We start from the raw sequence: 26,551 nt of genomic DNA, 5'->3' as shown, positions 1-26,551 counted from the left end.
CATCTTTTTGTGTATTTTTTGGTCAGGCTTATTGTCTTTTTTAAATTTAAATTTAATTAATTAACATAATTTGTTTGTAATAATTAACATGTATTTGTTTCAGGGGTACAGGTCTGTGATTCATCAGTCTTGTATATAATACCCAGTGCTCATTACAACACATGCCCTCCCCGAGCTCATTGTCTCTTTTGTCAAGCACTTGTTTCATGCCCTTCGGTCATCATTTTCTGGGATGTTTGTACTCTTTATTGGTTGTATCTTCTCCCAGCCTGTGGCTTATTTTCCCTCCTTTTTTAATGTCTTAACAAAGAATGTTTGATTTTAATATAGACAAATATATACATCTTTTCCTTAATCCTTTGTACTGTTTGTGTCTTGTTTGACATCTTTTTTTATCCTATGATCATAAAGGTATTCTTCTACATTCTCTCTCTCTCTCTCTTTTTTTTAAAAAGATTTTATTTATTTATTTGACAGACAGAGATCACAAATAGGCAGAGAGGCAGGCAGAGAGAGAGAGAGGGAAGCCAGGCTCTCCGCTAAGCAGAGAGCCTGATGCGGGGTTTCGATCCCAGGACCCCGGGATCATGACCTGAGCCGAAGGCAGAGGCTTTAACCCACTGAGCCACCCAGGCGCCCCTCTTCTACATTCTCTTAAAAAATTTCAAGGGTTTAGGGGCGCCTGGGTGGCTCAGTGGGTTAAAGCCTCTGCCTTTGGCTCAGGTCATGATCCCAGGGTCCTGGGATCGAGCCCCGTATCGGGCTCTCTGCTCAGCAGGGAGCCTGCTTCCTCCTCTCTCCCTCTCTCTGCCTGCCTCTCTGACTACTTGTGATCTCGGTCTGTCAAATAGATGAATAAAAATCTTTAAAAAAAAAAAAATTTCAAGGGTTTAGTCTTCACATTTAAATCTTTAATCCGGGGCACCTGGGTGGTTCAGTGGGTTAAGCCTCTGCCTTCAGCTCAGGTCATGATCCCAGGGTCCTGGGATTGAGCCTGCATCAGGCTCTCTGCTCAGCAGGGAGCCTGCTTCCCCCTCTCTCTCTGCGAGCCTCTCTGCCTACCTGTGATCTCTGTCAAATAAATAAATAAAATCTTAATAAATAAGTAAATAAATCTTTAATCTGGGGCGCCTGGATGGCTCAGTCATTAAGCGTCTGCCTTCGGCTCAGGTCATGATCCCGGGGTCCTGGGATTGAACCCTGCATCAGGCTCCCTGCTTGGAAGGAAGCCTGCTTCTCCCTCTCCCATTCCTTCTGCTTGTGTTCCCTCTCTCGCTGTGTCTCTCTCTGTCAAATAAATAAATAAAATCTTTTAAAAAAATAAAAATAAATAAATGTTTAATCCTTCTGATTTTTGTGTACGGTGTAAGGGAGGGGTCCAGCTCCTTTTTCTCCACGTGAATCACCTGTTGTCCCAGCCCGATCTATTGAATGAACTTTCCTACCCTCCCTCCTCTGCAGAGCCACATCTTAGGAGAATGAGATGCAGCCAGAAGTGTCATCTGTTCCTCTCCTCACTTGTGATTTTTGCCCCCCTGGCATCCTTAAGGCACCTCCGTTTTGCCTGTCTCCGGAGCAGAGAGCCCTGGAGGCTCTTAGTAGGGAGGGCCTCAGTGTTTCACTCCGTGCTTTATTTCTCAGGTTTCCTGCTGACCCCAAGAGCCCTGAAACCAAGACGCCATAGGGCTAGTGAGCTGATAGGCAGTGAAGTAAACTTCTGGCTTTAACATTGCCACTGCTTCCAACCACAGATTCTCCAGCTCTGTATTGGGAACCATGACCTTTTTATGAGGAGAAGGAAGGCCGATTCTTTGGAAGTTCAGCAGATGAAAGCCCAGGCCAGGGAGGAAAAAGCTAGAAAGCAGGTGAGCAAGACCGTGTCTGAACCACCGTTGTCGCTGCTTTGTGGTCTTGGCCTGGGAGGTGAGCAGTGGTCATGGGCTGACAGATGTCGTTCAGCCATAGGTACACCTTCTCTCATTTTATCTCTGTTGGATCTTCACTGGCTGATGCCCAGCTGATGGGGTGTCTACTCTGAAATGAGGAATAAACTCTGACAGCATATGTAAAAGAAACATCTCTAATTATTTCCCCACTTAAGTAAGTGAACTGTGATTAATGCAGGCTTGGGAAGGGATAGGCAAGCCTGTGTCCATCCATCCGTCCATCCATTTATCCGTCCGTCCATCCATCCACCCATAGTCTGTCCACCTAGCTAGCGTGCTTTCTTTCTGCCTGCCTGTCTCCTTTGCCCAGCCTTGTCCTTTTCTAATTAGATGGTGATAGAATGCACCGCAGCGTCTCGTGCTTGCTGAGGGAATGCTAATTAGACTCCGGCCCCACTTCCCTGCCACAGGTCAGCCCAGGCGGCATGTTGCCCATGGTGGGAGGTACTGGGAGTGCTTATCAGCAGACTGGACAGTCCGCATCGTTGTTTTCTACTCACAAATCATGTCAACTCACCGAAATCCACACAACTAATCTGAGCCTCACTGCCGAGAATATCCACTGTGGTTTTGGACCAACTCCTAGACAGAGTAGCAGCAGCTGCAGTCAGCTGCCCTCAGGACTTGCAGGCTCAGAGGTGTACTCATTAGTCTGTGTGCAGCTCTCTGATGTGGGGATTCCGGTGAGGCTGGCTCCCTGCCCTGAGATTTGGAAAGAAATGCCCAGTTTGAGCCAGCATGCCTTCAGCGTTCCATCCCTTTGCTCTCTGAGACGACAGACTGTTTGGGCTTCTTTGGGGGCCACGGTGGTGGAGTGGGTTTTCTTGGACAAAGAAATACTCCTGAGCCAGCACGGGTCTAAGTGGCAACTTCAAGAGGAGCCTTCTTTGACCTCTTTTCAGACGAGCAAAGCTTAGAAGTGAGAGATCTGAAAACGGCAATGAGTGCGAGAGCCTCGGAGCTGTTGGAAGAGAATAGAATGCACACGGCCCTGGCCTGCACTGCTTGTAGAACACCAGAGACATGTCCCTGGCATCTGGCAGCCACAGGCCGAGGGCTTCATGACCCAGTGGAATAGACACAGACTTTGGAGCCAGATGGGAAACTTAGTATGTGACATTAGTAAATGACTTACCTCCCAGACCTCAGTTTTCCCATCTGTCCAGTGGAGCTAATGGTACGTCTTCTCTGTCTCAGATTAGAGGACCATTGCCCCTGAAAGACTTTGCGGACTGAAACGACCTTGTAGGCAGGAGGCCCCTTATTAGTGGGTGGCGGTCTCAGGGAAAGTGCAGTGCTAGGAACAGAAGGTGGTTTCCTGGGATTTTTTTCAGGTGGAGAATAATGGAGGTGCAGTAATCTACCTAATGGAAATTATAATGCAGTGGAAATTAGGAAAAAAAAATTGGCCAAGCTTTTTCACTGATCTGCAAGTGGAAAATTGGAGAAGAATTTACAGTATTTTATTGCTGTCTTTGCATTATTCCTTCGAGGCCCAATGCTCTTTTTTTGGCTCAGTGTTTAGAAAAGGCAGCAGTCTTAAAAATCTTGGGTTTGGGAGAAGATTGACGCAAGAAGTAATTAAATGTGCTCTATTTAAGGAAGAAAATAGTGCTGTGGTCACTTCTGGCTTCTGCTTTCTGAACTCAGTTAATACCCTACGATCACAGAGAATAGCACTTGTCCTGTGCTTGTTCCCCTTATTAAGCTCTGCATGTGGCCCAATTAATACAGTGATCCAGAAGGCATGGGAGGCGGCAGTGGCTTTGTACTGGTGCCTTAAGGACGGGGTTGGGGGAGGTTGCTGCATTCCCTGCTCGGCTCCCTCCTGTCGCAGCCCTGGCCAGGAGCTGCCTCTGCGTGAGGCTGGGCCCCTGTATGGTGGCATTGCAGCTTCCCCACCGTGACACACAGTGTGTGAACTCCCGATGTGTCCCGTAGAACCATTCCATCTTCTCCGTGGGTCAGCGGCAGGAGCGATTGGGGAAGAAATTAGAGATGTGGGAGGGGTCCGTGTGGAAGAGAAATGGCAAAGTGGCTCTTCCAGCCAGAAGTGAGCGGTGTGTTTCTGGGGCTCCGTCTCAGGAACCTGCATTGTGTCCTGTCAGCCGCAGAGCAGAGCCACGTGAGGTCTCCCAACAAAAAGGGATATTGGCAGGGTGGCCATTTCAGCACATAGTGCGGAAGAATGGCGCCTTCAATCCCGGTACACTTGGCAGGCAGGGCTCGCCTTTTTATTGTTGTTTGTTCTCTCACCTCTAGATGTTTTTTCAAGGGACACAGCCTTCGATCCTGCAGCTGGTTTCGAAGGACAAAGGGTGGCGGGTGACAAGAATGACACTGGCAACCTAAAGTAAAGGGGAGAAAAGAGGGTCTCCTTGGGGGACTCTGGACACTGGGCATTCTCGGGCCCCGGTGGCACTGCAGGCCATGGGCTCCGTGACTCAGTGGCCACTGTCATTGGCCCTCAGATGGAGCGGCAGCGACTTGCTCGAGAGAAGCAGATGAGGGAGGAGGCAGAGCGCACGAGGGACGAGCTGGAGAGGAGGCTGCTGCAGATGAAAGAAGAGGCGACAATGGCCAACGAAGCTCTGGTGATTGCTTTGGGGGTCTGGGCTCCTGGAGGCTACATGGGGACTCGAGTGGGTTTAGGAAATTAAGCCTCCCAACGACCACAGATTAGTAACATATGCTTTGACATTTCAGCTAAAAAAAAAAAAAAAAATCAGTGTCTTTCTTTCCACCTGTGTCGGCGGAGGCGGACTGGTGAAGTTCATGTGCGGCCGAGCCCCACTTTGACTGGGGCTCGCCTTTAAAGCAGGGCTTCTCAGGGAGCCTGGGTGGCTCAGTGGGTTAAAGCCTCTGCCTTCGGCTCTGCTCTGGTCATGATCACGATCCTGGGATCAAGCCCCACATTGGGCTCTCTGCTCAGCAGGGAGCCTGCTTCCCCCGCCCCTGCCCCACTACCTGCCTCTCTGCCTACTTGTGATCTCTGTCTGTCAAATAAATAAAATCTTTTTTTTTTAAAGATTTTATTTATTTATTTGACAGACAGAAATCACAAGTAGGCAGAGAGGCATGCACAGAGAGAGGGGGAGGCAGGCTCCCCACCGAGCAGAGAGCCCAATGCGGGGCTCGATCCCAGGACCCTGGGATCATGACCTGAGCCAAAGGCAGAGGCTTTAACCCACTGAGCCACCCAGGCGCCCCTAAATAAAATCTTTTTAAAAAAATAAAAATAGGGGTGCCTGGGAGGCTCAGTGGGTTAAAGCCTCTGCCTTCAACTCGGGTCGTGATCCCAGGGTCCTGGGATCGAGCCCCATGTCTGGCTCTCTGCTCAGCGAGGAGCCTGCTTCCCTTCCTCTCTCTCTGCCTGCCTCTCTGCCTACTTGTGGTCTCTGTCTGTCAAATAAAAAAATAAAATCTTTAAAAAAAAATAAATAAAAATAAAGCGGGGTTTCTCAGATGGTACTGAGGGCAGATCACCCTTTATGGTGGGTGACTCAGAGGATGTTTAGCAGTGTCCCTGACCCTTACCCACTAGATGCCAGTAGCACGCCCCCCTCCACCACCACTTGTGACAATCAAAAATGCCTCCAGACATTGTTACCTGTCTCCCAGGGGAGCAGTCTCCGCTGGTTTGAACCACTGATTTAAAAGGAAAAAACAAGGTAAAGTTGGTTTTCTTCCTCATACAGCATATGCCTCAGCTCAAGTGGACACTCAGAAAGTCGCTTTCTTCTTGCTCCCCATGGGCAGAACCTGAAAAACCTTTCCAAACAGTTGAGGGTGTGGCTTGTCATCCCGTTTCCAAGTGTCCTCTGATGGGACATTCAGTGGCAGGGCTCCAGAGGCCCTGGTTCTCGCTGACCTGAATGTCTGAGGCCACATCTGGGGGGGGATGATGGGTACGTGGTCCCCATCTCAGCTGACAGTGCTCTTCTCCAGATGCGGTCTGAGGAGACGGCTGACCTGTTGGCAGAAAAGGCCCAAATCACAGAGGAGGAGGCCAAACTCCTGGCACAGAAGGCTGCAGAGGCTGAACAGGAAATGCAGCGCATCAAGGCCACAGCCATTCGGACAGAGGAGGAGAAGCGCCTGATGGAGCAGAAGGTGCTGGAGGCCGAGGTACTGGCGCTGAAGATGGCCGAGGAGTCAGAGAGGAGGTGAGAGGTCGGGAGTCCTGGGCCCCTGGGCTCAGGCGAAGGCCCATCCAGTCATGCAGAGCTTGACTGCACTTGTCCATAAGCCGCTTCTCCATCTTCTGGGGCAGGGGGGAGGCTCCTCCCTTGACAGGTTGGTGAGAACTGGTACTTAAGCCGGTGTAGGGTTTGGGGGCTGGAATTAGTAAAAAGGCTCAGGAACACAGTTCTCTTGTTGAGTGAACTTCTGGTCGTGCTTGGGCCTATGATAAACCGCTGTCCCTCTGATAGCCGTGTTGGCAGGAAAGCCATCAAGCACGGCCACCAGCTGCTTTCAGCTGAGGAGCTGTAAGGAGGCTCTTCTTACGTTTAAAAAATGTGGTTCTTTTACCTTTTCATTTAGGGGACATGTGGGGAGACAGCAGCTATTTACCTGTAACGAAGTAAGGAGGAACCCCCTTCCCTGCAGCCCTTCTTGCTGCTAAGTCTCCTGAGGCAGATAGGAGGGGAGGGCCAGGATCCTCTTTGTGGCCAGCTCACGACCAGGTTGAAGGATGGAATTGTAGTCTCTACTTCCCAAAGACTATTCTAGGCTCGGGATTGTTCTGGCCCTGCCATCTTCAGATAAACACTGGCACATTCCCCACAGCGTTTGGCTCTGTTGATTCAGAACGCTTGAATTTGGCTTTTTGCTACCAAGGTGCATTCACTACAGTTTCCTCTCCACTTTTTGCATGTCGTTCTGGGAATATGGTTCTTGGTTTCCTGCCCTGTCTCGGGCCCCTTTCTTTCTGTGTGTGGGTCACTTCCCCTGCTGATTGATGCATGTTGGGCCGGGCCCCCTGTGTCCTGTGTCTTGCAGGGTGAGGTGTGACGCCCTCAGCGTTGGTGCTTGTCGTCTTGCCTGAGGTTGGCCCCAGGCCTGCAGGTGTTTTACTTCGGGGCTGTGAAGAATCAGTTCTCTCCCATCCTGCCCTTCAGAATCCAATATAAGATCTCCGATCCACTGTACTTTTGCCCAGCCCACTCTCACCCAGAAGTGAAGCAGAGGAAGCTACTAGCTCCTCCCCCACTCTCCTCCCCCTCCATCTACTGCAAAGATTTGAACTTGACTCCTGCCCACTGGCTTTCCTGCTCTTCTGGTTTAGATTTACTGTTGCAATGAACAGAACTCAGGAATGTTGTCCTTGCTTTGGAAGTTCTGATTTTCACCTAAATGCCCCCACAGCCACTGGCCTTGTTTGCTTGATCTGGTGCCATCCTCAGGATTAACCCATGACCTTCATTTCCAGGGGAATAGTGGGGCAGAGGGCTCACTTTCTGCCACCTGTCGCCTTCGTGGAGCTGACTGGCGCCTCCTTTCCTTGCAGGGCTAAGGAGGCTGATCAGCTGAAGCAGGACCTACAGGAAGCCCGCGAGGCAGAGCGAAGAGCCAAGCAGAAGCTCCTGGAAATCACCACCAAGCCCACATACCCGGTGAGCCTGGCTGGGGGCTGCTGGCCTGGAGCTGCTGCAGACCTCACAGCTTTCCCTTCCCTCCCAGCCCTTCTGCTCCCCTGCTTCCCCTGGTTCCCCGGGTGGGGCCATGGCAGAGTGAGTGCTGCTGTGGGCCTGAAGCGGGGGACTGGAGAGGATGCCTGGTCTGCCGTCTGGCCTTGGACAAGTCACCTGTCCAGTTACCTAGATAACAGGCAGCAGGGCCTTTCCCAGCTCTGAAATGTTTTTCTTTAAAGATTTTATTTATTCATTTGATAGACAGAGATCACAAGTATACAGAGAGGCAGGCAGAGAGAGAAGGGGAGGCAGGCTCCCTGCTGAGCAGAGAGCCCGATGCGGGGCTCGATCCCAGGATCCTGGGATCATGACCCAGGCGAAAGGCAGAGGCTTTAACCCACTGAGCCACCCAGGCGCCCCTGAAATGTTTTTCTTATTCTAAGTAGTATAGTCCCAGGTTATCCTCAGAAGAGGATAGGCTCTGGATGCCACGCTGAATGTAACCTTCAGCTACCTGTACATACTATATATTGTCATTGTAGTTCTGGGCAGGGGTACCCTGTGTACCTCAAAATGAACAATTGCCACGTAAAAACAAGCTTCCAGACTCAATTTTGGGACGGGGAGGCAGACTTCAATTAAACAGGGCCACAGAGTGAATAGAGAAGTCTCTTCCCTGCCCTTCCTCTGTACATTGTTCAGTAGACTGTTCTGTTCCATGTAATACCAGGCAGATGCTCAGTCTGTACCCAGACAGGGTGCACAGGGGCCTGGAGGAGAATGTAGCCCAGCCTGCAGGGGCAGGAGAGGCATAGGGTGGCACCTGGGCGGGCTCTTAGAGGGGAAGTCAGAACGAGCTAAGTGTACAAGAGACTGGGGGGTGTTTTCAGCCTCCACACTGGTGTGCGCGTGTAACCCACAGGCACAAACACACGCACTGCCCTCTCATACAGCATAGGCAGTGAAGAGGTGCACAGCGACTGAAGTAGCCCAGGGTTTGAGGTGGAGGGAAATGAGTGTGCTCTTATCATCTGTTCTGGTTCTCTAGGCCACCCCAAGCCAGCCATTCCTTATTGTCTCTCACGGCCCGGTGGGTTGAGTGGGCCAATGGTCCTGCCGCAGGTTCTCTGCCACTGTCTGGGCTGGACACCTGAGATGTGGGGGGTTCCTGGCTGGCTCAGTCGGTAGAGCATGCGACTCTTGATCTCGCCATGGAGGGTTCGAGTCACACGTTGGGTGTAGAGATCACTCAAAAATAAAATCTTTAAAAATATAGAAATAAATAACACACACTGGAGCAAACTTTATACACTCTACACACAGTAAATAAATAAGTTGTGGAGGAGTTCATATCAGTCTTTTTTTTTTTTTTTAAAAGATTTTACTTACTCATTTGTCAGAGAGAGTGAGCACAGGCAGACAGAGGCAGGCAGAGGCAGAGGGAGAAGCAGGCTCCCCGCTGAGCAAGGAGCCCGATGTGGGACTCGATTCCAAGACCCTGAGATCATGACCTGAGCCGAAGGCAGCCGCTTAACCAACTGAGCCACCCAGGCGTCCCTCATATCAGTCTTTTAATCATATTTCACAGTACGGATGGATTGTAATTCATTTAAGTGGTTCTCTATGGATGAGTATTTAGTCTGTTTTCTTCCGCAGTTGTGAACAAAACTGCAGAAAATACCCCTGAGCACAAATCTTCGCACATACGGTGAATATACTGGTAGAATAACTTCTCATAAATAGAGCCGTGGGGTTAGGTTTTCCATCGAGATGCTCTCCACAGAGGTCGTACCAGTGTCTGTTCTCACCCACAGTGCAGCACTCAGCGCCCATCTTTCCGGAAATTTCGATGAGCTATAGCGTATGTACAGAGAAGTGCCCAGATTATAAGTGTACAGCTTGATGAATTCTCACAAACTCAACACACCCATGCACCCAGCACCCAAATCAGACAACAGAACGTTCTAGTACCCCAGAAGCCCCCTCTCAGCACCACCTTCAACACCCACGCAGACAGTCTGCCTCAGGCCTTGTCATCATCTCAGATGAGTGCTTGGGGCCTCTCCCCTTTCCCACATGCCATCCCAGACTCAGCCAAGGATCCAAGGGTGAAGAGAGAGGCAGATCCTTCCTGCCCTTAGGAAACTTGCCAACGGGGAAGAAGAAGACACAGCCAAAAGGGATTTTTTTTTACAGGGCAGAGTTACGGAAGTGCCCTAACAGAACCAGAAACACAATGTTAACGCATAGCAGAGAGTTGCCATCTGGCCAAGAGGGATCTAGAAAGGCTTTGGTGAGAAATCCTAGTATTTGAGAAGGGCCTTGAAAGAGAGATTGTGTATAGGGAGAGCAGTGGTTTAAGCAAAGGAAGAGAAATGGTACTGTTCACTTTTTGTTAGGGCAAGCAGTTCCTAGGAAAAGCTAGACTAGATTGGGGCCATATTTGAGATGACCCTTTGTTTTGGGATGAGAAAGTCCTCACATCTAATCCCTTCATCCTCTGCTTCAAGCCCTCCTCTGTCTCCATCTGAACCCAAGCCCCTTAGCATGCAGGGTAGCTCCTTAGGCTCTGGTTCTGTCTCCCACCCGCCTCCGTCAGCATTCTCACTGAGCCTTCTCTGCGCTGCCCAGTTCCATGCCTCTTGTCAGTTAAGCCTTTTCCTTTGGCACATCATCTGGTGCCAGCAGAAGCAGCATCTCTTCTAACAAGCCTTCTCCAGCTCCCTTGGCCACTGTTTACTCTCTGGCTACAGCATCTCTCTTACCTAACCATGACGGTCTATGAGCACCTCTGTTTACTGGATAATACTTTCAGCTGTTCCAAGCTAGGGACTCTGTCTTGTTCTCTGCATCTCCAGCTCCTAGCCCAGGGCCCGGGGTCTTCCTCAATGAAGAAGTGAGTAGGAGTTTGTTTTTCAATTTGGCTGAGCACAAAGAGCTGTTAAAGGTTTGAGGGGAGAGGAATGGAATGATTTACCTGGATCTGAGATCTTTGGGGTCTGTCATCTGGCAGCAGCCAACATGGGTAGATTGGAGGAGGAGAAATGAGTGACAGTGGTGACATGAGGCCATGGTGGTGCTGGGTGGGAGGCAGGGCCCGAGCTGTGCCCATTGCCTCTGTGGCTGCTGGAGGGGGATGGTTAACACAGCAGTGGCTCAGTTCTCGTAGAACCTGGCCCTCCTAACTGGAGATTTCTCATTCATAGCCCATGAACCCAATTCCAGCACCACTGCCTCCTGATATACCAAGCTTCAACCTCATTGGTGACAGCCTGTCTTTCGACTTCAAGGATACTGACATGAAGCGGCTTTCCATGGAGATAGAGAAAGAAAAGTACGTAGTCCCCCCTAACCTTGTACCCTCCCCAGCTAGAGTGGGGCCATCTGGACCTGGAGAATGTGGAGGGTCACCGTAGGAGCCTGTCACTAGCCCTGCAGGGGTTGCTCTGTTCCCACCCTCTGAAGGAAGAATTTCCTCATCAGAAGTGAAGGGCATCATGCCAGCATTCAGTCTTACAGGCTAACAATGATCCTTGATTGGTGACCTGGAGTTTATGGCGGCTTGAAACCTCATCTACAGTCTAGGACTGCTTGTCAGGGCTCTCCGAGTCAGTCAGACTGCTGTTCGCAGGGAGGTAGAGCCTGTGATAATGTCCGAACACGGGAACAGAACAGGTTTCCTGGTTGTCTTCTCTGGTGCTTGAAACAGGCGCGGGCGGCACTTCCCAGGTCTAGAATGAGGGTCAGGGAAGAGACTCGGGTTCAAGGCCGGAGGAAAACAAACATCTGGGTCAGGCTAGCCCTGCTGCTTGGGGCAGCCCCGAGCTGAGCCCTGCCTGCCCTGTTCGTAGCGGCTTCTGCTGTGCGCTCCTCCTTCCTTTCCCGGTTGGTGAAACTGAGGCAAGCAAGGAGTCTCGCTGCAGAAGAAATCCGGCTGCAGTTCCCCCAGTTCCTAGCCGTAGGTAAATTGGCCGCTTGTGCAGACAAATGCTCTACCACTGAGCTATACCCCAAATTGGCCACTTGTGCCACGGCTTGCTGGAGAACCATGTACAGAGTGCCTGGGTGGTGGGGCTTTCTAGCATTGTCTCATTTCATTCCTGCTAACGAACATCAAGCTGACATCAGAGGTAGGTTTTAGTGTGACATTTATAAATGAGATCTACAGCGTTTAATGAGCTCATCCAGCATCACAGGGCTGGTGAGGGGCAGAATGTGTATTCAGCTCCAAGCCCATGTGAGTCTCTGTGTGAGGCCTGTGTGAGGCTCTCACCTTGTCCAGTATCGTTAGGCTTGCTCTCTCGGGACAGTGTCTCCTTGGAGCCCAGGCTGAGCAGCCACAGCCTCTTTATCTGTGGTATCTGCTGTCCGAGTTGCCCTTCCAGCCTTTCTCCATTGACCAGGCACAGTGAGCATTTCGTGGTTGTGACCAGGGTAAGGCTACTTTCTGTTCTGAGTCCTGTTTTTTTATACTTTGTGTTTTCTTATTACCCGTGCACATGACAGACTCCACATACCAGCCATGGGCATCGCTACAGAAAGTTCCTGTGTTTTTGTTGCGTGGTTCGCCTGATGCCCTTGAAGGCAGACACTTTGAGGATGATTTTCAGATTTTCACTGTCACAGATACAGAGTATCTACTTGCACGCAATGGCAGGGATCTTTTTCGTCCTGGGGTTGCACCCTCTTTAGGAGATGACATCGCAAAACAAGGAGGGATGTGGCCAGGGCCTATTGGAAGAGGTCACTTGAACAGAATCACTTATCAGAGCAGGACTGAGACAAGGAAATTGTCTTGGTTGCCGGGAGTGTTGATTCATGTGTTGTTGCCTGTGCAGCACTCAAAGCTCTCTGCAGTCATGGGTATTTGTAGAGACTACTTTATGAGAGTTTACCAGGGGCCTTTCCTGCACTTGCTTTTACTTAATTCTGACCATAGCTAATTGAGCATTACCCCGAGGAAACAGATTCAGACCTGTTAGGTGACGGGCCCAGGCTCCCTCAGCCTGGGAGTGGCTGGGCAGAGACGCGGACCCTGGGCTGCATGGGACCTTGGATCCCATGTCTCAAGGCCACCAAAAGCTGTGACACACACTGTCCTCTTGCTGACAGAGTGGAGTACATGGAGAAGAGCAAGCATTTGCAGGAGCAGCTCAATGAACTCAAGACTGAGATCGAGGCCCTGAAACTCAAAGAGAGGGAGACAGCCTTGGATATTCTGCACAACGAGAACTCTGACCGGGGTGGCACCAGCAGCAAGCACAATACCATCAAAAAGGTATTGAGTCTCCAGTCCTTCTCCAATCAGGATGGTTGTTAATGAAATATGAGGTTGGCATCTGGTTTCCTGAGCAGCCGAGTCATTAGACTGTTATCATTTTTTATATGTACTTGAGGAAATTTTTTAACTCATGCCAGAAAGGGAATTTAATCCACCAATGACTGTGAACCCATTGGCTTGATGGAAGGGGATCCTGTGTTAAAAGCTCAGATGAAATGAATCACTGTTACGAGATGGGTTTTGATCCATCATTTAGCAATAAAGCGATTCTGTCTTTTAAGCCAAGGGGAGTTCTGCCCAGGGAGCTGCCTTACTTCTTGAGAAAGCAAAACGAAACAGAGGCTGTTGAGAATGGTCTTTTTGGGGTTTTAAATGCAAGGACTATAAAAAAAATTCTGTTCTTGTTTTAAAGAAACCAAATCCTGAATTTTTTTTTAAGATTTTATTTATTTATTTGACAGACAGAGATCACAAGTAGGCAGAGAGGCAGGCAGATAGAGAGGGGGAAGCAGGCTCCCCGCTGAGCAGAGAGCCCGATGCGGGGCTCGATCCCAGGACCCTGGGATCATGACTTGAGCCGAAGGCAGAGGCTGTAACCCACTGAATCACCCAGGCGCCCCCCAAATCCTGAATTTTTAACATTTTTTCATACTTGACACGGAACTGTCTAGAGGAACCTTAATGTTTTAAAAGGTGAGACTTCATTTATGTTGCTAGCAGTTTCAGATCATTCTCTACTGATACTTTGAGCTTTCAACATTTTAGAGAAGGTTACATCCCATATACATGTCAGCCCAAGAGTGTGTTTCTCTCACATTGGGCAAAGCAGAAATGGCCTATCCTACTAGTCACCCGCTTCTGACTGATAGCCCAGGGTCAGGCACATGCCTGTAAAAGAGGTGTCATTAAGATTAGACTGTTCATTCAGTTTCGATCATGATGGTTTAGATAGGTTTTTTATTCTTTACCTTAGTCTTTAAAGTGGTGTCCCAGGTTAAGGAGTATCTGTTGTTGTTGTTTAGATTTTATTTAAAAAAAAAACAAAACATTTTATTTATTTACTAGAAAGAGATAGCGAGAGAAAGCATGAGTAAGGGCTGGAAAGAGGTAGAAGCAGGCTTCCCACTGAGCCGGGAGCCTGCTGTGGGGCTTGATCCCAGGATTCCGGTATCAAGACCTGAGCCAAAGGCGGATGCTTAACCGACTGAGCCACCCAGGCGCCCCAGGAGTATCTGTTTTCAATAGTTGAGCTGTATCTGAAAACTCCCAAGGGCTCCTTACCTCCTTGCCATTGTTGATGGGTACAGTCAGGAGCCCGGAATTCTCTCTCCGAACTCCAGTTTAGTATTGGTACCTGGTAGAGAATTCCTTTTACTAGCATAACCGAAAAGGAAAGACTTTACCCCAGTGCACATTCTGCTTTCCTCTGCTCCCGTCATTTACTGGGTTTCCCTTCCGAAATGAAATTATTAAACAGTTAGCAGAAGGAGAGGTCAAGTGAGGCCTCACCCAGGGAGCCTAGAGGTAAAATGACCCCTGGGCCAGTGAGCCTGTCCACCCTTGAAGGAGCTACCCCAGCATCATCCCCTCCCCAGCCCCCGGTTCCCCCATCTGGGCACCCGAAGCAGTCTCATCTTTGCAGCTGCTGCGGTGAGCTGGGCCCTCAGCCACGGGAACCTGGAGTGCTGAAAGCCGGAGAGACCTGTTTCCCAGCCATAAACACAAACAAATGAAGTCACTTGTCACAATTTCAGGCCTGTCTGAGCATTTTGCAAATGGCACATGTGGCATTGTTGATATCACAGGGTATGTTTTTGTTTTTCTTCATTTTATTTTGCTGGTTTAGCCTCAAGCCCAAGGCAGAAGACCTATCTGCATTTGAGCCCTCAAAGTAGGTTATTCCCAGGTACTCTGTATGTGGTGATGGTACTACCCTCTGTGATACTAACCCATGCATGAGCTTGCCTGTCTCTGTCCCTGGGCCATGCCGAGCCCTCCCGAGGGCAGGTGGTACCTGGGTACTGGCCGCAGCATGCTTTGAGTCTGAGAGCAGGCGTCCACCCTGTGGGGCCAGACCAGCCTCCAGGGGGCCAGAAGGCTGCCTTGTTCTGAAGAGCATGTCATGGGGCTGTAGGACCGGCTGTCCTTCACATCTCGTGTTATTGTTGGGCTGGGGATGGTCATGGCTTCTTGTCCAGTGAGGTCTGTCTAAAAGTCCTTTGTCTCAGTGGTGTAGTCCTTAGACAAATAGCCCGAGCATGGAAACGGGATAAATTGGGGCATCTTTAACTCCAGATCAAGACTTTCATGTGGTGACAGTTTCTGAAGACCCATGGTCATAGCAGGCCATTTCTGGTGGTGGAATGAAGGGGCTGCCCGCACTCCATCGTTTTCCGTTAGAGCCTCCCCTTTCTGTACACATCTTCTCTCTTTCCAAGTCAAGCAAACCACCAGCACAGCAGTCTGATCTGTAGTCCGTCTAAGTGGACTGTCTGTCCGTCGGCACCGTAAAGGCCATCTCCGCTTCAGCTCCGCCGTAGCCTGGGGTAGAGCTGTGGCCAGCACGAACTCACATTGGGACAGCCACTGGCACCCAGCACATGAGCAGAGTCAGTGGTTGTTGAGTGAATTAGTGGAATGATTGCTGCTTTCCTTCTGCAGTGCTTCGTCATCTCCCAACATGCCTCGGCAGTGCAGAGCATTTTAGTGCCCAGAATAACATAACACCCTACCTGTGCTCCTGATCCCCAGTGGTATGAAAGCCAGTGAGCCCACTGACACCCGATGGTCATGTAGGACATGTCCTTTGGTGTCCTCAGCACAGTTTCTGCTATTAGAATAAAATAAGCTCATTAGAAGCTTTCTACCAAAAAGTGAGATGTGGCGTAAGATAGATCTTATTTGCGGTTATTATCCAAGCAAGAGGGGTTCGCTATTAAAGTCCCAGATGGATCGCATTACAAGATGGATTCTATCTGTCAATGGCTCCAAGATCCCATAGCATGAACCCTGATTTGTGTGTGATGCTTTGAGTTAGCAGGCTCCTATTTCTTCGGCTTTCATACCACACGTTGGCATCAAACGCCCCAGCACCAAGCCGTGCATGTTCTGAGCAGGGCGGTATGACTGCAACCCAGAATTAGGTAGGCCAGGGGGATCATCTGTTCTCATGACCCCGTGGTGCCCAGAAGACCATGGGGTGGATCCACTGTGGTTTCCTGGACTTTGTGGCTGGCACCCGGCCCAGCAGAAAGTCCCTTTCTGTCTCAGCCCGTGCTGTCAGCTATGCCTGCCTTGCACCCTACCATTCCACCTTGAGACGATTTCATCTTTCTTCTTTCTGTAGTGATTCAGAACGATTAGAGTCTTCAGGGGCCTGATTTTGACCGTCAGTTCTCACTGAGCTCTTATTATAGACAAATGAGGTTTGATTTGTAGTCAAATTTGTACTGCTCCTAGGACATTCACAGAAGCCTTTTTTTTTAAAAACATCTCGATGTGAACTTGTTTTCAAAGCAGGCTGCCATGTTCCAGTTAATCAAGGATTCTGATTACTCGAGGGTTAATAAAAGCATGGACTTGGCTTTTAATACAACTGGACTTATCTCAGGATCACTAGATGAAATAATGGAGTTTTTGCTACACCTGTTCCATTGCCTGGACTTCAGTAGTCCCTGGGGCCAGTGACCACACTTGCCGAGCAGCCACCTGCCTATTCAGGGGTAGCTCTGGGGTCGTGCCTGCTCCCGTCTGGGCCAAAGTGAGCCTAACTGAAGAGAAAACACCACGGTGGGCTTTGGAAGTGAGACCACCGAGAACGTAAAGGGCAAAGCTCCATCTGCAAAGTCCGGGTTATGGAAGGCTGGTGGTGAACTAGAGAGTTTCACTCCTGAGTCTTGGTTCAAAGCAGCCTGCCCTGCTTTTTGTTTTGTTTTTAATGTTTTCTGATCATTGATTTCTTTAAGAAAAGAATGGGTCTGCCTACCTACCATGATCCGGGCACATTCCTCCTCCTTCTCGCCTTCAGTGCTCTTCTGCCTGATTGTGAGGCTTCCGTGTCCGACACTGTCTGCGCAGTACCCTCGGGGGCGCTAATTTCCAGGGGTTTACCCTTTGGTTCAGGGGTTACCATGTTCCCTTAGAAATGTTAAGAGGCTGTGTGGTCTGGTTAACTGAGCTTACCACTGCTTTCCCACTTACTTTCTCCATAATTCTTACTTTCTCTTAAAGCCCAGTGTCCTCACGTACTATAAAAAGTGAATGAAACAGTCCTTAACCCCCAGGATTGTTTTGAGCAGTAAATGAGGTAATACACAGGAAATAGCTCTCCATAAGACTTCAGTAATTAATTTCCGTGTGTTTGGAGGTTAAAAACTTAGAAAAAGCCAGAATTAACTTCCCTGGTTCTTTTACTATCTGATTTGAGTTTGCAAGGGTGTATTTTGCCCCACCTGCTGATCTTAACTCCCCACATTTTCCCCCTCAACTGACAATCAGTGCAGTTGGTTTGGCATTTGCGCCTGACCCAGAGTGGCACGTAGTGATCAAAAGCCGTCTCCCCCACCCCCGAACCGAGATTCATTTCATTCTCAGGGAGAACGACAGTGACACATACTCCTGGCCTCTGAGTCTTGCGAGTGAGGGAGCGAGGTCTAGCAGTGAGACTGGGGTGAGGGGGACACAGGTGTCATGGGCTTCAGAGCCACAGTTGTAATGAGGTGAGCAGTGGCCAGCTGTGCTACACACTTGGGAGGCGAAAATGCAGTCCGGGAGCTTGCACACTTCAGGGTCTTGCTTTCATCTCCTCTCAAGGGACAGGTTTCACTCCCCTGATCCCAAGCCGATCTGAGTGCCTGCAGACTTGTCATCAGTTTTGTGCCCCCGATCTCCAAGGAAGCACGGGATTTCAAAGGAAATCGACAGATGAGAATCATGGGGGTCATGGAGCTTAGAACGCTTGTTTTATTAGGAAATGGTTTGAGCCTTCAAGGTCCAGCTGTGGTTTGCGCTGGTGGAGGAGCAGGAATGAGGACCCCTGACAGTACTCTGAAGCCGTAGCTGCCTCTTGAATCAGGAAGACATAAAAGTCCAATGTCATCTTCAATTTGCGCGGACTCCCCTTGGAGATGCAGGGCTGGCGAAGTGAAGTACAACACTTAAAACACCCGGGGAAGTGATAAATCACAGGGCAAGACTGCGTATGCGTGAAAGGCATCTCCCACAATTAAAACAAACAGCCAGAGCCTCCCTGGTGACCTCTGGTCAGCCGCCTCTGAACAGTTTCTGTTGCTGGTGTGTGGTTCATGCGTTCAGCCCTTCCATGACCGCGGTCGCTCAAGCCAAGTGGCTCCGCCTGCTTTGCAAACTGGGCCCTGACCACTGCAGCATCCTCTGCCCTGACATAAGAGGCAGCACCCTGGCTCCCCAGCTCCAGAATCTTCTATTGTTGCTGTTGTTGAAGGGTGGCAGAGGCTGGAGCGGGGCAGGAGAAGAAAGGGGGGTGGGTGCAGGGTCGAAGCAAGGATTAGCAAGGCGCAGCAGCACGCAGGTGCGGATAGAAAACACATGGAAGAGAGGGCAGTGGCGAACTCCTCCCCACTCTGGGGGAAGCCCAGGGAAGGCACTGGGAAGCATGGCTTGGTTTCAGGGAATGTGGTCTCCCTGGATGTGGCGCCAGGGCTCACCCCCCGAGGGCCACTCCTACCTCATACATGCACCAGCTAGATGTCCACGGGCCTCTCCACTGGGGTGGGCTTACTGTTCTCTTGCTTGTTTCTGGTAGCTCTCTAGGTAGAAGGTTCTGTCAGCCTCTCTTCCAAAAGACCATGACCTAGTTCCTCTTTTTGGTGGGGAGACTTTACCCCATCAAGCAGTTGCCCTTTGGGGAGGCGTTGAGGAGCCTACAAAACCTGCTTTGCCCTCCTAGGATATTTTAAAACCGTTTGGAAGCGCCTGAGGACATTATTGGACCTTATTTGATGCAGTAAAACATCCCATTTGGTCCCTCAGCACTGGAAATGTGTTTCAGTGCAGCTCTCCTCCCGCACCTGATTTGTTACTGCAACAGTGGGAGGGAAGAGACGGGATGCAAACTCATTCTGCAGGCTGGAGGTTCTGTTCTTACGATCCTTGCCGTGATTTCCCTTCCGATAGTGGCGATTTGAAAACGACACCAGGATATCTGCACCTTCTTGTAGAGGTACTCGGCGCTCAGAGTACGCCTTAGCTGTGAGTTAGCCTCTACCTGCCCAGTGAGGTTAATCAGGCTGATTAGTCCATTTTCCAGGCAGAGGAACAGGGTAGCAAAGGGCCCTGCCAGCATCACACGGGCAGCTCAAGACACAGGCACGCATCAGTTTCCAGGCATCTTCCTGCTTTAGGTCCCTAAAGGATTAGTGTACGAAAGAGGCCCTCAGGGTTTTCCCTGGTGCCGATTTCTCTCCAGAGCAGATGAAGAAGCTAATAGCAAGTTGAATGAATGTGTTAATTGGGATGGACTTGGCCTTTCATCCCATCCCTGCTTAGGGGTAAGTGTGCACACAGCTCTCTCCCCGTGCACATCGCCAGATGGCATCTGGGTGCAAGCCGTCACTAGCAAGATGGCAGAAATGCTCAATCTGGCCACCTTACAGCAACTGTCCCCTTTCACTGGCCCTGCCCCTCGGCTCTGATTTGGAAGGGGGAATGTTGATTACACCCGAAACCAAAGATTATGTTGGAATTTGCCGCTGCTGGATTTGGCTGTCACCTTTCTGCTCCAGAGTTGGCTCTCTCCTGGAGGATCCCAGCGCCAGAGAATCTGCATGTCCTTTTGAATCTGTGCCCTCCCCCGCTCCTTCATTCTTAATATGTAGTGGCGGAGAGGAAGTATAACATGATTTTAGGGCTTGCATTTCAATTCCACTGCATTTTTATGGGACAAGCAGAGTCTCCGAGCCTAGAGTTATTAGGTTAGTATCTAAAATGGGTTCAGCATTGTGGGTCTTATTGTTGAAAATGAATTAGACGGTCCCCCTCCCACCTTCCTTTCTCCTCCCTGGGGATGAGTGGATTGAGGCAAGGCCTCCAGAGACGAGTTGGATGAATCCTGGCGCTCTGATTAGTTTTGTTCTCCCAGCTTAATTGTAGCACTTCCTTTCTCTCGTCACTGATAGCCGAAGTGGCTCTGTGTCCTGCCCACCCCCACGCCACCCCTTTTTGCTTTAGGAACAAGATTATCACAATGCAGGCTTGTGAATCAATTTTCCCTATGTGCTGATGAAAGTATAATTCATTCTTAATCAAGCAGCCTTGCTGCTGCAGGCTCCGTGCCGGAATACATTTCGTTACCCTCCCATCACTTTGGGAAATGATTCCCCCAAAAGGACTTTTAGAGGAGAGCTGGAAGGAGAGTTGGCAGACCGCCTCCTGTTGTGTTTTTCCAGCAGGGGGCACTCTTGGGAATGATGCTGGAGGGTCCTTTGTTGCTGGGTGCCTTCCCCTGGGAGGGGGGGAAGGGAAGGGGTTGGTGAGCCTGGGCTTGTCACAGGTGCCTTCCAGGCTTGGTGTCCCCAGACCCTGGAGCCATTTCTCAGGAGCAGGCAAGTGCCAGATCATTGTATCCCAAGGGGCTGCCTGAAATGCTGACCTGCTGACCTGCTGAGCAGGAACCGGTTGAGTCTGCATCTGGCCTGCATGCCCAGGTTAGGGAGCGCCTGCTGGGCACCCAGTCCTGCCGAGGCTTGAGAGCAGCCAGCCTCCTCTGTCTCTTTAAGGAGGCATATATGTCTGCCAAATCTGAACTTGCTGGGAGTATGGATGTGTCCACGTGGTAACACCACACACGCTTGTGATTGCTTGAAGAGGTGTAGCTCTCCGGGTGGCTCCCTCTCCCACCCTTTCCCAGCCTGGTGGCTGCCATAGACAACTGGCAGTTTGAGGGACGAATGGGCAGGAAGCTGTTGATGCTGGGCAGGAAGAAGGGTCCAGGCCCAACAGGTGGATCAGAGCCACTGTAAGATAAAAACCAAGCTGTATAGATCTGTGGCAGGGAAAGCAGAGGAAGTTTGTCTCCTCAGAGTGGAATTGGATTAGTGACAGACTTGAACAGCCGGTTCGGTCGAGAGAGAACTTAATTCCTCCTGTATTATTCACACGGCTGATTTTAATCAGATGTGAAGAGACAGCTGGAAGAGAGAAGCGGGTCAGCCCAGTGCCTGGTGAGGAAACTTCATGTTCTCTTAGTCATCTTCAGAGAACTGGCAAGAGCACTGCGGGCTGGGGGCTTTGTGCAGGGCCTGTGTGGTTTACCGCTTCCCCTAGGCGCTGGGCATGACCTCCAAGAGCCCCGTGGCTGGCCCTTGTCTGGAGTCAGTGTGACTTTTGAACGGTGCCTGGCAGACACGGTCACTAGTTGTATTCAGACAGAGCTCTTGCCGCCTGTCCTCGGGAGGAATCCGAAAAGGCGGACCAGATTCCACAGGTTCCAGAATGATGCAGCCATTATCTTCGAGGCATCCTGAGGCTTTTCTGCTTCAACACCTACTGAAGCTCGGAGGAGACCTCTTCCTGGTCAGACGTGGAGATAAGCCGTGGCAGTGTGGTCACAGAGCCCACGCCCCGAGTACTTGGGGAATTCGCCTTGCTCCTAGAGGCAGTGCTCCCGCCTCCCACAGCAGGTCAGGCTGGAGGGTGAGAAGGGATAGCACTGGGCCGCTAAAGAGAGTGCAGGGTGGTGGTGGGGGTGCTGAGAAACTGGCTTTAGTTCTCACGGTGTGATCCATGGGAGCTGACCCACGGTGAGGGCATTCCTCAGGCCAGCTCTGTGGCGCTGTGAGGAGAGAGCCGGGCCTGTCGCTGAGTGACAAGGCAGAACAAACGCTGACATGGGCTCGTACACCTTAGGGCATGAGCGGGTGGCAGGGAAACCAGGACGCTTGTTAGCCAATTCTCATGAGCACACAAAGACACACAGAGGCCGTTTGTTTTCTGAAGGGCTCACTTTGTGCTGTGATCCTCTGAACCCTCCCCTTCTCTCTTATGAATACCTCCTGCCTATAGCTGTACAGTAAACGTGACAGTCAGTGAGGTTTCTAGAAACAGCAGGTGGTGACAGATCCCACAGGTGAGAGGAACCAGGCCGGAGCACAGCTGGCAGCTGCTGTTGGCAGTGTCCAGGAGGCCCTCCTGACCTCTGCCCCAGGGCTTCTGAGTTGCCGCCTAGAGGAAGGAACCCCAGGGCTTCTCCTTGCAGACCCTTCTCATACTGGCTGCCTCCCCCACCTGCTTTCCTGCACGAGCACAGGGAGAGCTGGCTGGCTGACTCAGGAGGAGGACATTTTGATGTCTAAGAGAAAGAATGCTGCTAAAGGGGGAGTAGGCAGAGGCCAGGGTGGTGACTGGACGGGTTCCAGCAGCAGATAAGTGGGCTCATGGAGGTAATTTCCTCAGACAGCAGGGTCCCTAATGGAATTAGGACCACCAGGAGCCACACAACAGTCAGGTCTGCCTGTGGCCTGATGCGGGAGGCTCCCAGCAACTTCAGTGGCAGCGGTCCTGTCAGCCACCTCCGTCTGGTGGGTCTGCCTGTCGCTGTAGCAGCCTAGTGCCTTATGGAAGACCATGGTACTCTCTCCTCTTGCTGAGGGCACGGGTCTACGGTGCTTTCCTACTTCTGTGTGGCCAGAGTATTTGACTTCACTCCAAACCTTTCCTCGGGCTGGGGTGCCACTTCTGCTCTCACAAGATAAGAGGTCAGGCCGAGCCCCTGGCCTGCAGTGTCGGGTGGGGATCTAGGGAAGCCTCTGGCCCACCGGAACAGGGTTTTGCATCCCAACAAACACATGCTTGAGTAACTGGAATGTGGCGCCGCCGGAGCTGCCAAAACCTTCCCCTGGCACCTCAAGGGGACAGCCAGCACGCAACTTGGGTAGAGGATCCAGGAATTCTTGGAGCCAACATCGTATAAACGAGCGGAAGGCTCTCGGAGGCCCCCGCAGCCTGGGCTTCCTGCCTGGGGAAGTGGCCAGGTCTCTCGGGGGCAGCCTCGTGCCTGGTCTCGGAGGCCATGAAGGCCGGCACAGAGCTTGAGCCTGTCCTCTCCTGCACTGTCTCCAGCCTGCACTCTGCCCTGCTCCCCGTGGAAGGAGAGGAACCAGAGCTGGGGGAAAGCGGGGTGCCGTGATGAGTAACAATAGCTGTTGAGTTCTCAGCGCACCTCACGCATGCTGCTGAGTGCCTCACGGTGCTTCCCAGTAACTGCATCTCCCCCTGTGAGGAAGGGGTGCCACCACCCCCGCTTCACAGCGGGCTGCTGAGAGCACAGCGAGTGAATGACCCACCCAGGGCCACCCAGCTGGTCAGTGGCTTTGGATCAGGCAGCCTGGCTGTGCCTGTGTGTGACTCAGTGTGGGGAAGGGCTATGGGTGTCTCCCTGTCCCCCTGAGGAGCCCACCTGAGGTCTAAGAAACCTCAGTGGAGACATTGGATTTTCACACCTTTTTTTTTAAAAAAAAAAAAAAAAAAGTTTATTTATTTATTTGAGAGAGCAAGAGAGAACATGCATGTGAGCATGAGTGGAGGCAGGGGGCAGCGGGAGAGGGAGAGACAATCTCAAGCAGACTCCATCCTGACTGCAGAGTCTGACACGGGGCTCAATCCCAGGACCCTGAGATCAGGACAAAAGTAGAAACTACATTGGACTCTTCATGAGTGCACCGTCCAGGCGCCCCTGGTTTCACACCTTTTGATTTAAATTCTCCCCCAAGAGGATTTTGTTCCAGTGAGTCTCGGGTTCTCGTTCTTTCCTGGTTACCAGTGTGAGTCCCATTATCACAGAGCACATAACTCCTGGCCGTTCTCCTCTGACTGCGTTTAGGGAGAAACCCATCCAAACTTGGCTCCCTTCTAGAGGGAGTTCCATTTAAGCAAAGAAATGAAAGCTCTCTCCAGTCTTATTAGAGCTGGCTCTTCCAGAGGGCTTCTGAAATTGGTTCCACCGAAGAAGACAGCTCAGACGCCTCCCTACACTCAGCTTGTTAGTCAGGAACTTCAAGGCCACGAGATTTGGCAGAGTTTAAAGAGCCGGCTCTCAAGCTGTCTCATCTGAGCACACTGACGCTGCCTGTGTTTGATGGCGAAGCGATGGGTTTCGAGCCTCCCTCCCCCACCTTTAGGGAGCAGAGATAGTACCAAGGACTTTTCAGATTTAGAGACTTCCAGAGCTCGAGGGAATGGCCAGACCATCCAGCTGGCTTCCGTGGTTTAACTCCAGCGGGAAGAGGCTCAGAGAGGTCCACTGAGGCCACACAGCAAGCTGGTGGCAGAGGAGAATTAGTGCCCAGGTCTTCCCAGCCCCATGTGGAGCTCTTGCCTTTCCTGTGCATCCCACCCTTTCTAGCCTGCGTCTGATTCACTCAGCAAGCATTGGAGCTGCTACTAGGTAGGAAACAGTAAGCTAACTGGGTTTAGGGGATATGAAGGTGATCAGTGTCCCCCTTCCCTAAAGACCCCCTTTGCCAAGTCCAGGAGCTGGATGTAGAGCACAATCTCACCCAGGTGGGTGATGTCAGGAGTCGGATGCTTCTGTTGGGGGAGATCCTGGGAGGTGGCCTCCTGAGTCCGGGGATTGGGGTTCAGCAGTCCAGGGGGTCACAAACTCTAGTGCCTTTGCCACCACGGCAACCCCTGATCAACCCCTGAGCTCCACCCCTGATCCTCCCCTTCCCTTCTGCTGCTTCCCCACCCTGAGCTCAGGGCAGCAGCCTTCCTAGGACGGACTTGTAGTTTCCAGACAGAGCACTGCCCCTTGGACACCGTCCTCCTTGCCCAAACCAGCCTCAACTAGAAAGCTCATTGCCTCCCAGGCTGTAGATGGAAACCCACTCTGAGCTGCCAGGTCACGGGCAAGTCTGCTTTGGGGCCACCAGGGGAACCAGTAGTGGAAGGGACACACTCCTCCTTGTCTGACACAGGCCTGCCTTGCCTGAGGCTTGTGCTGCTGAACTGGTCCTCTGAGCCCTGGAGACGATGAGCATCCCAGGCTGACACGATCACAGGCAGGGCCCCAGAGACACACATTAGAGACTCTTGTAGATGGGCACATGAGACGTGAGACTCTCTTACAGTGTCCAGGGATCTCCTGCCCTCTGTTAAAAGATGACATTGATGACATTTTCCTGCTGACATGCTTCTGTCCACCAGCCATCCCTCCTGGCATGTCCTCATTTGTCACTTCCTCATTTGAGTTCCTGGGCAAATCTGGAAACTTACTTGGGACTGGCTGCCAGCTTCTTCAGCGTCTCTCTGAGCAGTCTTCCCTTTCACTCCAAATCAGCCCTGAGGTCGGACCCCTTAGTGCCCAAGGCAGGACGGCACCTGTCTCGAAAGCAGGCACCCAGCTGCCCTTCAGCTTCTTCTCTGCTTCCTTGCAGCTCACCCTGCAGAGCGCCAAGTCCCGAGTGGCCTTCTTTGAAGAGCTCTAGCAGGTGCCCAGCCACCCCAGGATCTGTCACGTCTGCTGCTCCCGGCGCCAGAGGGATGGGTCAGACACCGTGGGAGTCCTCGTAGGTGGGCTGGCTTGGAGCTTCTGTGGGAGCTCTGGAACTTTCCCCGGCTGAGTGGAGAGCCCAACCCCCTTCATGTGCAATTGCCTTGAACTGTGACCTGCAGAGAGCTCTCTCGTGGGGTTCTAGTTCTTTTTAAAATTTTTAAAGAAGTATTTGTCTTTCCTCATCTGATGTGGGGTTCCATACTTACTTTGTCAAAGGCACCCTGGGGCATGTGGGTCCTTGTCCAGCACTGACCTCCCCAGCCCAGGGAAGTAGCTGTAGGGAGTGCAGCGCACGGGAGCCCCAGAGACAGGGAGGCTGGTGCCCCTGCCCCCACCCCACCCTGGGTTCCAGAACATTCATCTCCACTGGTGAGGAACTGGCATGGAAAGAAGTGTGGCTTGCCTAGGCCCAGGCCCGGAGCGGCCTGCCTGCCAGCTGCATGTCACCGGTGAGCTGGCGTGTGGCTCGTGACAGGCCACGCAATGGGTCTTCAGCCCAGGCACCCCTGAGGCTGCGTTCTGGCTGCCAGCTGGTGGGCAATGGGGAAGACAGCTGTGACCGGGGGAAGACTTCAGGCTGAGGCTGTGATGACGGGCTGGCTGCCAGCAGAGGGGCAGGGAGGCCAGCAGAGCTGTGTGGGAATCTGCTCCACAGAACATGTGCTCACACCTCAGACCAGGGAGGCAGGCAGGAGCTGTGTGTCTTCCTCACCCCCCTTCAGCCTTAGTTTTTCCTGTCTGTGGTGGGCTGGGGAGCTCCCTGGTCACTGGTAGTTAGCTTCTGGTAGCCCGGCCAGGCTCCATTAGGGCTTCGAGTCCCTTCAGGTACTTCTTGCTGAGCCCCCCCGCCGTCTGTGCGGCTGACCCAGATCACCTGTCCTGGCTGCGTGCCGGCAAGCCCTTCCTAAGCCTTGACTGTACTGCGCCTCCTTTTGGTGTTGCCCTTGCAGCCCAGGCAGCCCTTTATCTTATATTCCCCCTTGGGCCGTGCAGGGTCCCAGCACAAGCCAAGTACACAAGCCAGGTGTCCCCTCGCTGTTGGTGCTCTGCACCAGCTGTGCACGGCTCCCTGCTGCTCGGGCAGCAGCGGGTCCCAGAGCCACCCCAGGTACCGCGCTGGGTGCTCGGGGCCACTTTCTCTTCTCTGGTTTGGTGGTGC

General features: G+C 51.7%; 1 protein-coding gene across 3 annotated transcripts in view; it reads left to right on the top strand.

The window, feature by feature from the left end:
* NF2 (NF2, moesin-ezrin-radixin like (MERLIN) tumor suppressor) overlaps positions 1 to 25,579 on the top strand; it is a gene marked incomplete at its 3' end in the record, with an annotated part of 77,941 nt that extends 52,362 nt beyond the window's left edge. Inside the window, exons 10-17 of one of the 3 annotated variants that reach the window (XM_080822076.1) lie at positions 1,752 to 1,865; positions 4,418 to 4,540; positions 5,895 to 6,112; positions 7,459 to 7,564; positions 10,789 to 10,916; positions 12,695 to 12,860; positions 14,710 to 14,754; positions 25,274 to 25,579. In XM_080822076.1, the coding sequence (XP_080678202.1) occupies positions 1,752 to 1,865; positions 4,418 to 4,540; positions 5,895 to 6,112; positions 7,459 to 7,564; positions 10,789 to 10,916; positions 12,695 to 12,860; positions 14,710 to 14,745 (891 nt within the window). Of the gene's footprint in view, positions 1 to 1,751; positions 1,866 to 4,417; positions 4,541 to 5,894; positions 6,113 to 7,458; positions 7,565 to 10,788; positions 10,917 to 12,694; positions 12,861 to 14,709; positions 14,823 to 25,273 lie in introns of those variants that run through there. The other 2 variants (XM_080822075.1, XM_080822077.1) reach the window with 2 other exon arrangements.
* Positions 25,580 to 26,551: the final 972 nt, after the last annotated feature.

The sequence above is a fragment of the Martes martes genome (genome assembly GCF_963455335.1).
Source record: "Martes martes genome assembly, chromosome: 13".
Classification (NCBI taxonomy): Eukaryota; Metazoa; Chordata; class Mammalia; order Carnivora; family Mustelidae; genus Martes; species Martes martes.
The sequence above is the reverse complement of the archived record's forward strand: the minus strand, read 5'-3'. Positions and strand labels throughout refer to the sequence as shown.